Here is a 13832-nt window from a genome sequence, read left to right as displayed (position 1 = left end):
GCTCTCCCCTGTTTCGTTCTTCTCCCCTTCGCGTTCGTCCAGTAAGCTCGTCGCCCCTGTGTGTATTTCCTGTCCTGTGCCCCCCTGTTTTCTTATGGTTTTTCCCTCGTCTCTAGTTTTTCCCCCTGGTATTCTTATGTTCGTTCCTTTGCTCCCCCCTGCGTGGCCTTTTCTCTGGCTTTTATAGCCAGAGAATGCCAAGCATTCGTGCATCGTGGGGGCGAAAGATAGCAGCTGGGAGACGGGGTCCATGATTGAAAAGGTTTTGGTGCCTTTGCTGCCGCGAAACGGCGCCGTTTTCTTGATTAAAATGGCCATTTTCAATTTGGTCACTGAAGTTCTGAAATTTTATAATCAAGCCCCTAGGTAAATTTTAATTGGACCCCTTAATTTTAGATCCATTTATAAAATGGTCCTTGTACTTTAATTTCTTGCAATGTTAACCTGAATCAGCCCTAAACTTTGGCATTGTTTCACTTAAACCCCTGATTTTATTAATTAAATCAATTCTAAATTCAATTAAGTCCTTAAACTTTCAGTTTATATTGTCTTGACTCAAATTTCAATTTATACCTCATTTATTTCATTTTATTTTATCATTTATTTCATTATCATGTTTTATTATTTTTATAAAATAAAATAAAAGGAATTAAAAATTGGGTTATGAAATATATCATTGTTGATAGATTATGAATTAGGAAGTTTGACTCAAAAACAATTATAACAAAAATTTTAAAAAAAAATTAATGGATTTTGACGAGATTATAACAAAAAGTAAAAAAAAAAAATTAATGGTTAGTGTAAAGGCTAAAATGGTTAGTAATTGAGATTTTTTTGTGCAATTTGTGCATGCAAAAAATTAGTACAATTATTAAACTCAGCTAGCTAGATGGGTTAACCCATGACACTATCTAAACATGAAATATTAGAAGTTATCCATAATATTTCTTTACAAGTTGTCCACTATTTTTTAAATTAAAAAAAATGCATAAACAATATATGTTTTTCTATTTACAATTATTTTTTTGTTAATGTAAAAAATTAAAATTATTTTCTATATTTCATGTTTAGTTGGTGTTATAAGTTTATTTTTATTATAAATTTAATACAAAATTTTCTTTTCATGATAATTTTTAATTTAAATATAATTAAATTAATGTTTTATAATTAGATTATTACTCCGACTTATAAATGATGGCATTGATATTTTATGAATAGTAATTGTAATTTTGATATTTTTAATTTTTTTAAAAAAATCATTACATTCTCAACAACTGAATTAATACCTTTTCGAATTTTCTTTTGGAAAAGGAAAAGTACTAAAACTATGAAAGGAATCTAAAAATAATATGAAAGGAGTCTCTTTGAAGTTGCCAATTTCGAAGAACCTGTCAATACTATGAGGCATATGATGCAAACGTTCGTTGTTAAAAATCAATTTGCGTGTCTGGACATGGATGAGGATTGTTTTTTAAAATACTTTTTATTAATATTTTTTATTTTTAAAAATCATTTTCAAAACAATCCGAAAATATATAAAAAAAATTAAACCAAAAAAATCAAATTTTCATGAAAAACATAATTCCAAACAGCTTCTAAAAAACAAAATCCAGATGGTGTTGCTATTGATGAGTTACCACAGTACTCAAACTTACCACTTGCCGCGTAAAAAAGAGTATTCAGGAACAATGGCATCGCCTAATGCACAACAGGTTGTCTTTAATGAAACAATAATATCATCAACATAACCTTATACAAGTAAAAATTCCGGTACATGCATGTAGCAGGAATTCCTCTGAAAATATTCCACTGCTGCAACTTTGGACACATATTGCGGGATGCTTGGAACTTCTCAAACAAGTGCATTTTCATGGAGAAAAGGCAGGGAGCCAAATATCTTATTTGGTGGCAAGCACGTTCTTTGACGCGCGTTTGTTGTGAGATGCCAATCAAGCCTTGACACTGATGACAAATGAACCTGTTCATGTGAATAACCACAGATATGGTGAGATATTGTTATTCAAAATGCAGTGTTTCATCAAGAAGAGCGGTCGAGGCAATTACTTCAACGCTCACAATGATAAATGCTATATAACTTCCTACATCTCTTAAACAAATTGAAGCCAACCTAGAATTTGGTTCTGGTTATATTTCTCTGTTCTCTTACTTTCTCAGAACAATGCAACAAAGTAATGATGGATCATCTCTATCTCCAACAAGTTCATCACAGCAGAACAACAAAACCACTCTTCAAAATTCTGCTTGTCTGGATTCCCATTTTCCATAGTCCCAGCATTATGTATTCCTGACAGAGGAATGATTTTCACATATATTTGCATGTGAGAACTCAAAAAAATGGTTTTTTTCTACAGCAACTATCACCCAGTCTCAACCTTCCAAACGGAAAACTCAAATCTGCAACTCCCGAAACTTATACAGGCACAAATCTGCAGGTCCTCTTGTTTGCTAGTCTCAAGCCAGTCAATCAAAGTCGACAGAGTTCATGCATTTCAAAATCAACATGAACTGAGGTTTTGGTTTGTGGTTAAAATCATGAAAACAAAATTTCTACTCATAATCCTTTCTTAATTTCCTAATAAGAGATTAAAATCAAAATTTAATTAAAATTTCATTCTTTGATCACTTTTTAAAACAAGAGCGTTCAATTTTTTTCTCATTTTCTTAATATCAATCTACACAAGATGGTCACATAGTGACAACACAAGGATGAGGGTGAGAAGATGTGTTTGATGTATACATTTTGACTGTGGTTGGTTCCGGTTCAAGAAACGAGGGGCTTTAACAGCCATGGAGAGGGGGGGAAAGTGTCTTCGTCTGCTTGGTTTAACCAGTGACAGAGGTTTTATCTTGCCTTTACCTTTTCACTCAAACATGGAAAAGTAGTAAAGCAAGCATTTGGTGCTAGCACTCCTCATGCAAACAATAATAAACAAGTGATCTGTTCTGTTGTGAACAAAAGGATTTGTGAAATTCAGTTGATCGCATCAAGAAGGCTAGACAAATGATGAACTTCGGTAAAAATATTCCAGTGGAAATATAATCTAAAAGACCACGGAACCACTTGAAAGCATCCCATCGCAGATGCAACATGGACTCAAAGTTCCAAGGTTTAATAATTCAGCAACAACAAAGTTTGTTAAAAAGGAATTCAACAAGCAAATTTCGCTTTATAAAAAAAACACCAGCAGCTAAAATTCCTATAAGCTAATTATAATTCATAATTAATATTTGAATGCACACCAAATCTTAATATTCCTTCATTGATTAACAAAATGCGAAACAAGTAGTCAAGATCTAGCATACTCACACGCGGGAAGACTGGAAATATCAGCAGAAACAGCACAAGGAATCCCCAGATTCGAAAGCGCACCCCTTATAATCCCACAAGGAAAATAGAAATACATGCTCATTGCTTGTGCACCTTTACTTTCAGGATCTTCCATTCCATTCTCAACCGATAGATCATCCCCCGACATTCGTGATAGCCATGGAAACTTATTATCTTGCAACACAAACGTACCCTAAACAAAAAAAAAAAAAAACATATTCAAAATCAAAAACCCACAAATAAGAAATAAAAATAATTAACAGAACTTACTCTATGATTAGTCTTCAAGTTATCAATCTGTTTCTTGAATAACTCAGACCAGAAATCTTTGCATATGAACTTAATTGCCTCCAAATGATCAGTAAAACGAGGCCGTTCTATTGTGTACCTAATCAAACCCAAAATTGAATCAGCAAGAATAAAATGAAACAAATAATGGGGGGTTTGATATGGTGTGAAAGAGGGAGAACCGTACCGTTCCGAGAGCTGATGGCCTACTTGATAACCAATGGCTTCGATGCGGCGGGCAGCGAGTTCTGGTTTGTTAGAGTAAAATCGAGTACAGTATGATGACACCATTTCTGTCACTAGACCATCCATGCAACTCTTCGATACTTCTCTTCCCATTTCCTTTTTTTCTTCTTCTTCCTTGCCCTCACTAAAATGAAAAATATTTACAGTTTGATCTGTTTTCTTCTTCGTTTTTTGTGTCAGAAGGATAGGGATAGATGGGCTTGGGTTACAAGTACTCGATTTGGGCTGTTGTATTGGACAGGAACTCCAGTTTTTATTATTCGTGTTATTTTTCATTTTGGTCATCCAATTTGTTTTTTCTTTGATTTGAACCTTTGGAGGCAAAATTGATGTTTAATTACTTCTAATTTGTTATTAAAAAAAAACAAGATTCATATACATAAAATAAAACCAAAGTAAAAAACATGAGGAAAATGAGTGGTTTGTTTAATTTTCAATAATGAGGAGAAATAGATTTGTTGGGTTTTGGTTAAAGAGAAAGAGAAAATATTGGTGTCAACATGTCTAATTTGATAAGAAAAGTTTCGTTAAGATATTCTTTGACCTTTATTTTGCCTGCAAAATAGATTTGGTTCCATAAGGTTTTTCAATTTAAGTAGAATTTTTATTTTTTTAATACTTGTTGGTTTTTTGAGTAATGGATTAGTTTATTTAGGTATGTAGGGTGTTTTTGGATTAAAAAAAAGAATTGAAAAATGACTTATTGACCCCTATTCAGTTTTTCAGTAATTCTCTGATCATCAAACTCTTAATCGGCATAGACAACACATCCTCTATTTTGTTTTAAGAAAAAATCAAAAGGTAAACAATGTATTTTCCACCCTCCAATATAAAAAATAAAGAGAGGCCTTGTGCACATGTCTCATAACTCGAGTCGTGAATTTGATAAGTTGAACCGGGTCAATCCAATTTATTGTCATTTTAAAAAAAAATTAAAATTATCATCTTAGATTTTTTTTAATCAAACCATATTTTTACAAATCATTCAAATAGCCTTTGAATTCATTAAGTTACCTCAGGTCATCCTCACACAATGTTTTTTTCCTACATGAAAACATGTTAACAACCTCTTACTTTTCCTTTTTACCCTAAAAAAAAAAAGAGATCCAACTTGCAATGTAATGTTGGCAAATGATCTAATTTTCTAATTAATTATTGAAACCATGTAGTTTTAGGGTTGTTGATTACCTCGTGATATGGGACTATAGCAAGGCAAGACCCAGGGTTGGGTCCATCAAAACTATAAATAGAATAACTCGATTGAAACCCAAACCATATGATAATTTTTTTAAAATTAATAAATATATAATTGTGAAAAACAAACATGAAAAATAAAAGGCCAAAGAAGTGAGGGTGAAATTGAAATATAGAATAATTAATTAATTAGAATATTTCAGAATACAAATTCTGTGTCATTTATTCATCAAATAAGATTGGATCATCAAACAAAAGGGAAACATTTATTCTTTCACGAAAAAGATTTAACCTTGCTTTAAAATATATGGCATGGAATTGTTAATTTATTTTTCCTCCTGCACATGCACCTGGATTGCTTCTCACAGTACACACTATCGCAATGCAAATCAGGAGGACAAACATCGTCGAACTCACAGTCTTCTTTATACAGGCATTCCCCATTTTTTATGGCGCCCTCTTGCTCCTCCTCTATCTTCCCTGCCATCATCTCCCTCGATTCAGCACCATTCCTAATACCTGCAAATCATTTTAATTTGTTCTTCTTAAGTATATAATGTGTTTCTCGATCCACATCGATACTCTCATCAAACTTTCTTCTTCTGCTTTGATTTTCTTTCATTTTTTAAAAGTTTTCTTAAAAATTCATCAACTTGCAAACGATAAGCAAAGAGAGAGGGAGACTTACTGCATATAATGACTAAAAGAAGTAGGTAAAGCATCAGCTTGAATGGAGTTTTCTCCATTTTCATTAGAATAGTGCTCCTGCTCCTCTTTTTTTCTTTCCTCTGTGCGAAGACTTATGGCTTGATTTGTAAGGGAGGAAAAACTTTGTTTTGGGAAGTTACAGAAGAGATCGTGTATACATTTTGTTTCCATATACATAAATTTACTTTCTAAAACATATACTAATATTTATGGAAGAATATATTTAAGTTCTATATATCATTATAGTTCTAGTTTTTATTTTGTACTAATTTGGACATAAATTCATTCTTATCGGTCTTCAGTTCATCACGGAAACAAAATCTCAGAAGTTATTGTGTTTATTTGTGGAAAATATTTTAGTTTTTCTTAAAAAGAAATTATAAAAAAAACAGAAAAATAAAGAAAACATGTTTACTAACGTAATATGAAAATTATTTTTTCAGAAACGTGTGTTTTCTAATTCTCTAATTTTTATTTTTATAAAAATAACGATATAGCTATTTTGATTCACGTTGTCCCGGCATCGTTTTGATCAATTTAAAAAAAAATGATACATACTAGTTGGAAAATTGTTCTGATTTTTTTTGAAAATTGTATCAATATTATAGTACAATATGATTTTAATAAATTAATAACCGTGATTAAATAATATTTTTGTTTGATCCCGTTTTAATTTTAAATCTAAATAATATCTTGATTACTTAATGAATTTTTATGGCTCTAATAATATTAATTTATAGAGATTAATTTAACTGTATTTTGAATTAATTTTTCAGAAAAATATTGAAAAAAAAGCTTACGAAACATATATGCTTTCTACTCCGTTATTTAAAAGAGAAAATATTTCAATTTACTCTTTACTTCTAAAATTTGTCTGTGATATATACATCTATAAATATTTAGTTCCATTCAAAATATCAATTCATAATTAAAACTCTAATTACTGTTTTTTATCATTCAACAGTAATTAAGAGTAATTAAAGCATTTTTAATTTATTTTTTATAATCCCCATACCTTTATCCAATAATTGAATATTAGAGGATGTTGAAAAAAAATTATAAAAACATTAGTCTAAAAATCATTGGCATAAATACTTGCACATATATAATCAAATTCATCCAAAAATGTTTTTGTTTTAATATGTATCTTGTGTAGAATGTAATTGGTCTCGATCCTTTCTATAGCTTTTAGTTCCTGTGATTAAAAAGAAATTATAAAAATAAGGAATTAATAACAGAAAATCAATGGACAATAAAGCCACTTTCTTATTACTTGAGAGCTCAGTCTACAGTCTAAACCCCAGATTAACTAAGAACAGATAATTTGCTGGTAGACCACTGATCCCTATTCCCAGATTAAAATGTGGACATAGAAATTATTCAGCTTGTTGACCTAATTGTGCTAGCACAATTGCACACACAACGACCAGCAGTGCACTGTGTCACGGTGCACCCATGGCACAAGATCGTGCAGTCAGAGGGAACTCTACATTGCCTTTGTTGCTGCTTTATTGAGAACTCCCTTGCGTTAGCTTCATTGGGCAAGCCTGCCATCATTTGATTAATTAGTATCAATATATATATAAATAAAAGACTCAAACAAGAAGATAATGGGTGCTGTTTTCCATGAAGCAATCTTCACCGGAAAGAATTTTGAAAATTAACAAAGAGATATTGCATGCCGGGAATTACATGATGCAATGAGTAGTAGGGCAACGAAGAAGGCAAACTTGACTGAAGCTTTTTCCATCTGGTTGTCTGTTTTCTAGCAGGATGGGGCTTGAGATGTATAATGGGAGCTGGCTTGGTCTGGAGTCTGCTCTCTCTTTCTTCACTCTATGTTGTGTATTACTGCTGAAGCTTCATGCCCTATTTATAGTGGAAGGCATGGGCTATTTCCCAGTATTCTTACCATAATTTGCTCCATTTTATTTTTTTCTTTATTAGGGAAATAGATATGATTCCCTTGTATGACAAGATTGGCAAATGGCAGATAAGGCGAGTTTTATTTTTCTTTTTAAGAAAAGAAAATTGATTTGTGTGATTTTCCAGTCAAATTGGTCTTGACTAAATTTATTTTTAGAATATAGTGTTTGGTTTTGAAATTTTAAAAAAAAACATATAATGCTTATAACTTCTTTGTTTCTTAGAACGTGAACTGCAGCACTACACATTTTAACGCAGAGGTGGATGGTATTTATAAAGTATAACAACATGGTAACAAATTGCATGAAATTCTGTGCTATGATCTAGAAGATATACTCTCCATCTTGGTTGATTTGAACACTATCTGGGGTGATCTGGTTAGATTAGAGTCCATGATATGATCATCCATTGCTGAAGTTTCCTTGTTGCCATGAATTACCATCTTGAGATGAATCAGTTGCTATTGGATCTCCTTCGTCTTCCAGCGTATCTCCACTAATTACTATACGCTGGTGTGCAGGAGTTTCCATCCTTGTTTCTCCATTTTTTTCAGTAACCTTACCACTCCAGTTACTCCTAAGCTGCTGGTTTCTGCTACTGCTAATACCCTCCCTCCAACTATGTCGGGATAGGAGGCAGGGTTTGTTCTGAAAGTAGCTGAGAGCGGTCTTGGACATTGGTTTGGTGAAGATGTCTGCTACTTAATACTTGATTATTAGTGGAGACGTGTTGAGTGATGAAAAGTCTAATTAAGTGCAACTCGGTCACGCACAAAATCATAATCCAAATCAATATATTTACTACAAGCTTGAAATACTAGATTAATTGTCGTATATAGTTCAATGAGATTGTCACGGTAAAGGATTGGAGGAGAGGCAAGTGGAATACGTAGATCTTTAAGAATAAATGTCAGCCATGTTTTTTCGGCTACAGTGTTAGCCATGGCTTTATATATATCTGCTTCATTGCTTGATCAAGAGATGGTGAGTTGTTTTTTTTTTTTTTTGTCTTAGCTTCAAGGTGAAACACCGCTGTGAAATAGCATAATCAGATCTAGTTCCCGTATTATTCTATGTCGCCTTTCAATTATACTTATTTGTTCTAGAGTACGTATACGTATTGATCCTGACTTGAATCGATGAGAGAAGTAGAGTTCTGGTGAGTGGAAAGAACATAAAGATCACCCTTCCACCTCTTTGAGTTGTAATGTCTGTCGTTTCACGATGCAAAAGTCAACATATATAAAAGAATTCACAGGAAACTAAGCTGTTAGTTGACTTATCAGTCCAATTACTCCAGAGCTATTGGTTTCTACTAATGCTAATAGCATACCTGTACTTGTTTAAAAATAAAATTTAAATGAGGATAAATTCTTTTGTACTGTATCATCCATTAATGCCCTTGCTTCTATTGCCTGTATACATAATCGAACCTCATTTATATATATAAAATATAACTCTGTATTTCAATTTTCAATTTTAATTTCTTTTATATTTAATCAAAGTTATTAAACCGATTCAAGATTGAGATTATAAATTAAGGGAGTTCAAATTGATTCAAAATAATATTATTTCAAGATTTTTTTAAAAGTTAAAACAATATCATTTTAAATTTTTAAAAAATAAATTAATTTTTTACAATATTAATTATATCATTAATTAACCCTTAATAAAGTTAAAGCTGGTTTAAGAACACAGCATTTAACCACGACACCACCAACCCAAGAATTGTCCACGCATAAATTTCTCGTCTCGAAAAAAAAAAACAACGCCGAAGAATTATCAGTATTATTACTAATAAACTAAAAAATATATGAGAAAAGTAATAATAACAAGATAAAAAGTCAATGAATGACTTTCTTGTAAGCGCTGTAGATTTGGACGGCATCGTCTTGATATTTTAGTAACGGGGAATTCTTATTTCATGCTTTATTGTTGTTCAAGGCTGGAAAAGTAAGTTTTAATCTCTCTCTCTCTCTCTCTATATATATATATATATATATATATTTGGTTCATATAGTTTTCATTATTTATATTTTCATCATAAAACTTTTTTTTTCATTCTAGTTACTAAAAGTTGAAAAAAAAAGGATGAATTCAGTAAAAAAATATTAATTAATAATTTTCAAATAAAATTATAATTTTTACAGTAATATTATCGAGTTTTTTAAGATTAATCATATGCATAATTTAAAAAAAAAATAAACCTTGTGAAAAAATCAAATTACTCCAGCAACAAAGCCATAAAAAATTATACTAATTTATGCCTTACATGTATAATGAATCTCCCTTCAGTTTTAGTTTTTTTTTTTTTTTAATTGAATGTTTTTGATGATGCAGCCATTCTCTGGGAATTTTGTGGAGTGGAACCTCTTTAAATTCCGGAAGTAAACACAACATTTCAAGGAAAATTCGAACCATCCAACAAGGAACCAAGCTGTAGAAAATAAAGATCAAACAGAACACCCCATTTTCGGCTACAAAACCAATCCACCAAACAAGCATATTAGGGTTCGATCTTTTATTCAGGCTGAGTACTGGTCATCAGAACTCTCTTTAAGCTAGAGGGTTGATATATGTGCGACTGCATTGTCAGGAGACCATGGCGGTGCTGTGGCAGAGTGAAGCAGTTCAACCTTGCAGACCAATAATACCTACACAAGGAATGGCGGAGTCAATATGATTCGTCTTTGGCTATATTCTAAACCTTTACAATTATGAGACAGTATGACAGATTAATGAAACCATGAATCAAGGCCGAGAGAGTGAAGATTCAGACACTTTGATCACCATTTCTTGATAATTCTTCTAACTCAAAACAATGTCATAAATAGTTTACAAACATGGCATGTTATTTTGTTTAATGTTAGAAAAATAAGCTTGCTACTTACCGCATGCAACTCTGCCACCAGCATTACCGGTGGATTTGCTGAGTTCATGTCCTCCTGGAAATAAAAAAATCAATAATCTATTAACATAACTTGCTTAGAATGATGCAATAAATTAGGTAGATGTGGAAATCATAAAGTAAACAGCTCATGCTTTGCCTATCCTAGGAAAAGTCATGAAGAATGAATGAACAATCTTCTTCCTTTCCTATTCCAAACTAGTAAAAGTAATCAATTAAATAGCCTGGCAGAAGGCAGAAAGCATAAAGAAACAATCAATCACTACAGCAACAAAAGACATGATGCTGCTTAATTACAATTGAAGGTCCACTTGGGAAAGGATAATGATCATAGGCAAGAGTACCAGTGAGGCAGTGCTGTGGGAATCACTGACCCCTTATAAAAAAAAAGCTCCAACGCATGTTTTTGCTAAACAAATTATGTTAGAGTTTATATTCAACAAATTGAACTTTCATTTTGAGAGCAACCAGACCCTCCAAAATTGTTTGCTTAGAGGAATCCAGACTCATAAAGCTAGAAATCCAATACTAGTTAAGTGCCAGGCCACCTGCTCATCATTCATCAGCACATACAACAATGTCATCAGTGAGTACGTAAGCCTTGAAAGGAAATATTGATAAATTACCCTTGCCAAGATCATCAGGATCTCCATGAACAACAACAGCCCTTCCAATAATGGAATGTGGTCCAGCAAGAGGAATCTGTTTGTCAACGATTGTGAACGTAGCAGTGCCTGATCACAAAAATTTAAAGTGTCACAAACCCAACAAGTGTGAAACCAGATTTACTAACAAGGCACCTGTCTACCACAGCCAAAATTTGGTCAAAAAGACTAATTTAAAATGTGCACAAAGAATATGGAAAATGAAACCACTCAACAAAATAAAATTGTTATGAAAGCTCATGTTGTAAAAGTATAATCCTGGTGCTTTAGAAACTATTTACAGAAACATGGACAGTGATGCGTACCATCATCACCAACAGTGACATTTCCCAGATCACCAGCATGACGATTCTCATCCTCAGGGGCACCATGCTCCTTGCCTACAGGATTAAAATGTGGTCCTGCAAACAGAACTCCAAATAACTGAGCATAAAGGATGTCATGGAAACAAAAGAATATTCTTTAATTTTTCATTTTACTACAGTGGTTGCTTAAGCCTTTTGGGAAAAAGAAGTCCAGATATTCAGCAATACCAGTTGACATGCAGCCATTTGTGGTGTCTCCAAGGGCATGGACGTGGAAGCCATGAAGGCCTGGCTTAAGACCAGAAAGGTTTCCAGTTACGGTAGTTGGGCCTGAAGAAAAAATGGCTCGGATATCATTAACTATCCAGTAAAATGAGCAACAAAAATTGCAGGACCAATTTATTGGAGCTTTCACTTACCATCTCCTTCTTGGGTAAAGAAGATGGTGCCGCTGACACCTTCACTGCTATTAAGAACAGCTACAGCCTTCACCATTGTTCTATGTGATCTAAAAGAGACAAGAGTTAGGACTGCACATCTACAATCACCTAAATTCGTTTAAAAAACCACACAAACACCACATCCTGGCCGAATACAACAAGGGAACAAAAAAAATAAAAGGCACCTTGCACATGCACGCCCACCAAAAGATTCGCAGCTCAAAACAGCCAATTTAAAATTTAAACTTCTATGTGCAAGAGTACACATCAATCATACCTACTAAATCACACTAATAGAAGCTAAAGAGCCCACAAAACTACTCAAAACAAAGCTACAAGTACACAAAGTTGATGATTCCAAAACAAATTAGCACATCTTCAGTATCATTAAGTAGTTCTAATTTATACAAAATACCCGTTTATCGACCCAATTCCTAATTTAACAAGCTTTAATTTTCTCTCCTGCCCTTTTGTCTATTCCATCTAGAAAACCCAAACAAGGTACAGATAATTTTATATATGAAAAAAAAAACTAAAAATGAGGTCTAACAATACCCAGCTTACCTTTATTAAAAGAACAAAACTTGAGAGAGATCTGTGAAAAAAAAAACATACAACCCACCAGCAGTAACAACAAAAAACACCAAATCTAAGTACCGACTCAACACTTTGTGAATAAAGAGAGCATATATGATAAGAAAACGAGATAACACTAGTATGATCATCAAGCTACTACTAGTTAATCACACCAAACAAATCATAAAAGGCTGATCTTTAAAAAGTCAAAGCATAACAAAGCCAAAAAAAAACAAAAGATTCTGATCAAAGATCAAATGATCACGAGATGATAACTAAGACCCTTGAATGTCATCAAAGAAGAGAGTGGAAAGGTTGAAGCTTTACCTCAGAGCACCCCTTAGAGAGAGAGGGAGAGAGACAGTATGTATGTTTGTTGAGTTTGAGAGTGAAGGAGAGTGAAGAGATGGGTGTTTTTAACCTTTTTTTATAGAAGGGAGTGGTTCATTACTGGACAAATGAGAGTCTGGTAAGACTTCCTTTCTTTTAGGTTTTTACCCCAACTACCCGCTCTAGGTAATTTTAAGTGTGGTGAAAATGAATGCATTGCTGACAGTAAAATTAATGGATTTATTTACCTTGAGGTGACACCTGGGATGTGATGGGCCTACTGGGTTTTAGTCGGTCCATTGGACATCATCTTGAACATGTCTCTCCGTTATCTATGTTTTTTCTCTGTTAATTCTTATTATTACAAAAAAAAAATATAAGCTTTATTAATCGATTAAAATTTAGTTTAGATTTTAAACTCGGAAATCATATTTTCAAACACATTTTAAACCCAGCAAGTCAATTTAATACCTTCTTTAGTCATGCCTGGATTTTAAATTAGATAAGGTGAAGTTTATCAATCAAATTTTATTTATCGATTAACACTTAGTTTGGATTTTTAAAAAAATTATTATTTTAAATTTTTTATATTTTAAAATGATATTATTTTAAATTATTCTTGATTAAGCTTTTATGACTCGAGTTTTAATTGGGTCATTAATCTAATCAAATTTAATTACATTAGCATACTAATTAGTCTTGTACAAATTACCACCACATAATATAACTTTTTTGTAATGAGATTCATGCATATGTTTGGAATACAATTCAAACCGCGTTCCATTAAAATTTGATTTTTTTTGTTTAAAATTATTTTTTTAATTTTTAGATTATTTTAATTTACTGGTATAAAAAAAAAATTTAAAAAAAGTAAAAAAAACATTGAATTTTAAGAATT

The 13832-nt window shown here is 32.4% G+C and overlaps 2 protein-coding genes across 4 annotated transcripts; both read right to left on the bottom strand.

The window, feature by feature from the left end:
- Nucleotides 1-1593: 1593 nt before the first annotated feature.
- LOC133693961 (uncharacterized) lies at nucleotides 1594-4048 on the bottom strand. The gene is made up of 4 exons (XM_062115351.1): nucleotides 3825-4048; nucleotides 3620-3737; nucleotides 3329-3542; nucleotides 1594-1978 (listed from the first exon to the last, which is right to left on the bottom strand). The coding sequence occupies exons 1-4, from the start codon at nucleotides 3974-3976 to the stop codon at nucleotides 1950-1952; spliced, it is 513 nt and encodes a 170-aa protein (XP_061971335.1). The 5' UTR covers nucleotides 3977-4048; the 3' UTR covers nucleotides 1594-1949.
- A 6035-nt stretch (nucleotides 4049-10083) lies between these two features.
- LOC133695235 (superoxide dismutase [Cu-Zn] 2) lies at nucleotides 10084-13076 on the bottom strand. Of its 3 annotated transcripts, XM_062117131.1 has the most exons (8): nucleotides 12932-13032; nucleotides 12593-12623; nucleotides 12008-12096; nucleotides 11817-11918; nucleotides 11589-11684; nucleotides 11245-11352; nucleotides 10602-10655; nucleotides 10084-10364 (listed from the first exon to the last, which is right to left on the bottom strand). In XM_062117131.1, the coding sequence occupies exons 3-8, from the start codon at nucleotides 12081-12083 to the stop codon at nucleotides 10342-10344; spliced, it is 459 nt and encodes a 152-aa protein (XP_061973115.1). In that variant the 5' UTR covers nucleotides 12084-12096; nucleotides 12593-12623; nucleotides 12932-13032; the 3' UTR covers nucleotides 10084-10341. The 3 variants fall into 3 exon arrangements, with proteins under 3 accessions (XP_061973115.1, XP_061973114.1, XP_061973113.1); XM_062117130.1 differs by lacking the exon at nucleotides 12593-12623 and having other exon boundaries at nucleotides 12008-12087; nucleotides 12932-13076; XM_062117129.1 differs by lacking the exon at nucleotides 12593-12623 and having other exon boundaries at nucleotides 12932-13070.
- Nucleotides 13077-13832: the final 756 nt, after the last annotated feature.

Source organism: Populus nigra, chromosome 5 (assembly GCF_951802175.1).
Source record: "Populus nigra chromosome 5, ddPopNigr1.1, whole genome shotgun sequence".
Lineage (NCBI taxonomy): Eukaryota > Viridiplantae > Streptophyta > Magnoliopsida > Malpighiales > Salicaceae > Populus > Populus nigra.
This window is presented reverse-complemented; position numbering and strand designations above follow the sequence as displayed.

Excerpts from the sequence above, each read along its gene's own strand:
- LOC133693961 (XM_062115351.1), bottom strand. The coding sequence starts at position 3,976 with ATGGGAAGAGAAGTATCGAAGAGTTGCATGGATGGTCTAGTGACAGAA. Across the intron at positions 3,738-3,824 it reads GGCCATCAGCTCTCGGAACG|GTACACAATAGAACGGCCTC; the intron begins GTACGGTTCTCC and ends GGGTTTGATTAG. Across the intron at positions 1,979-3,328 it reads TATTTCCAGTCTTCCCGCGT|GTTCATTTGTCATCAGTGTC; the intron begins GTGAGTATGCTA and ends TCACATGAACAG.
- LOC133695235 (XM_062117130.1), bottom strand. The coding sequence starts at position 12,083 with ATGGTGAAGGCTGTAGCTGTTCTTAATAGCAGTGAAGGTGTCAGCGGC. Across the intron at positions 11,353-11,588 it reads TGTCACTGTTGGTGATGATG|GCACTGCTACGTTCACAATC; the intron begins GTACGCATCACT and ends TTTTGTGATCAG. Across the intron at positions 10,365-10,601 it reads TGGTGGCAGAGTTGCATGCG|GTATTATTGGTCTGCAAGGT; the intron begins GTAAGTAGCAAG and ends TTCCTTGTGTAG.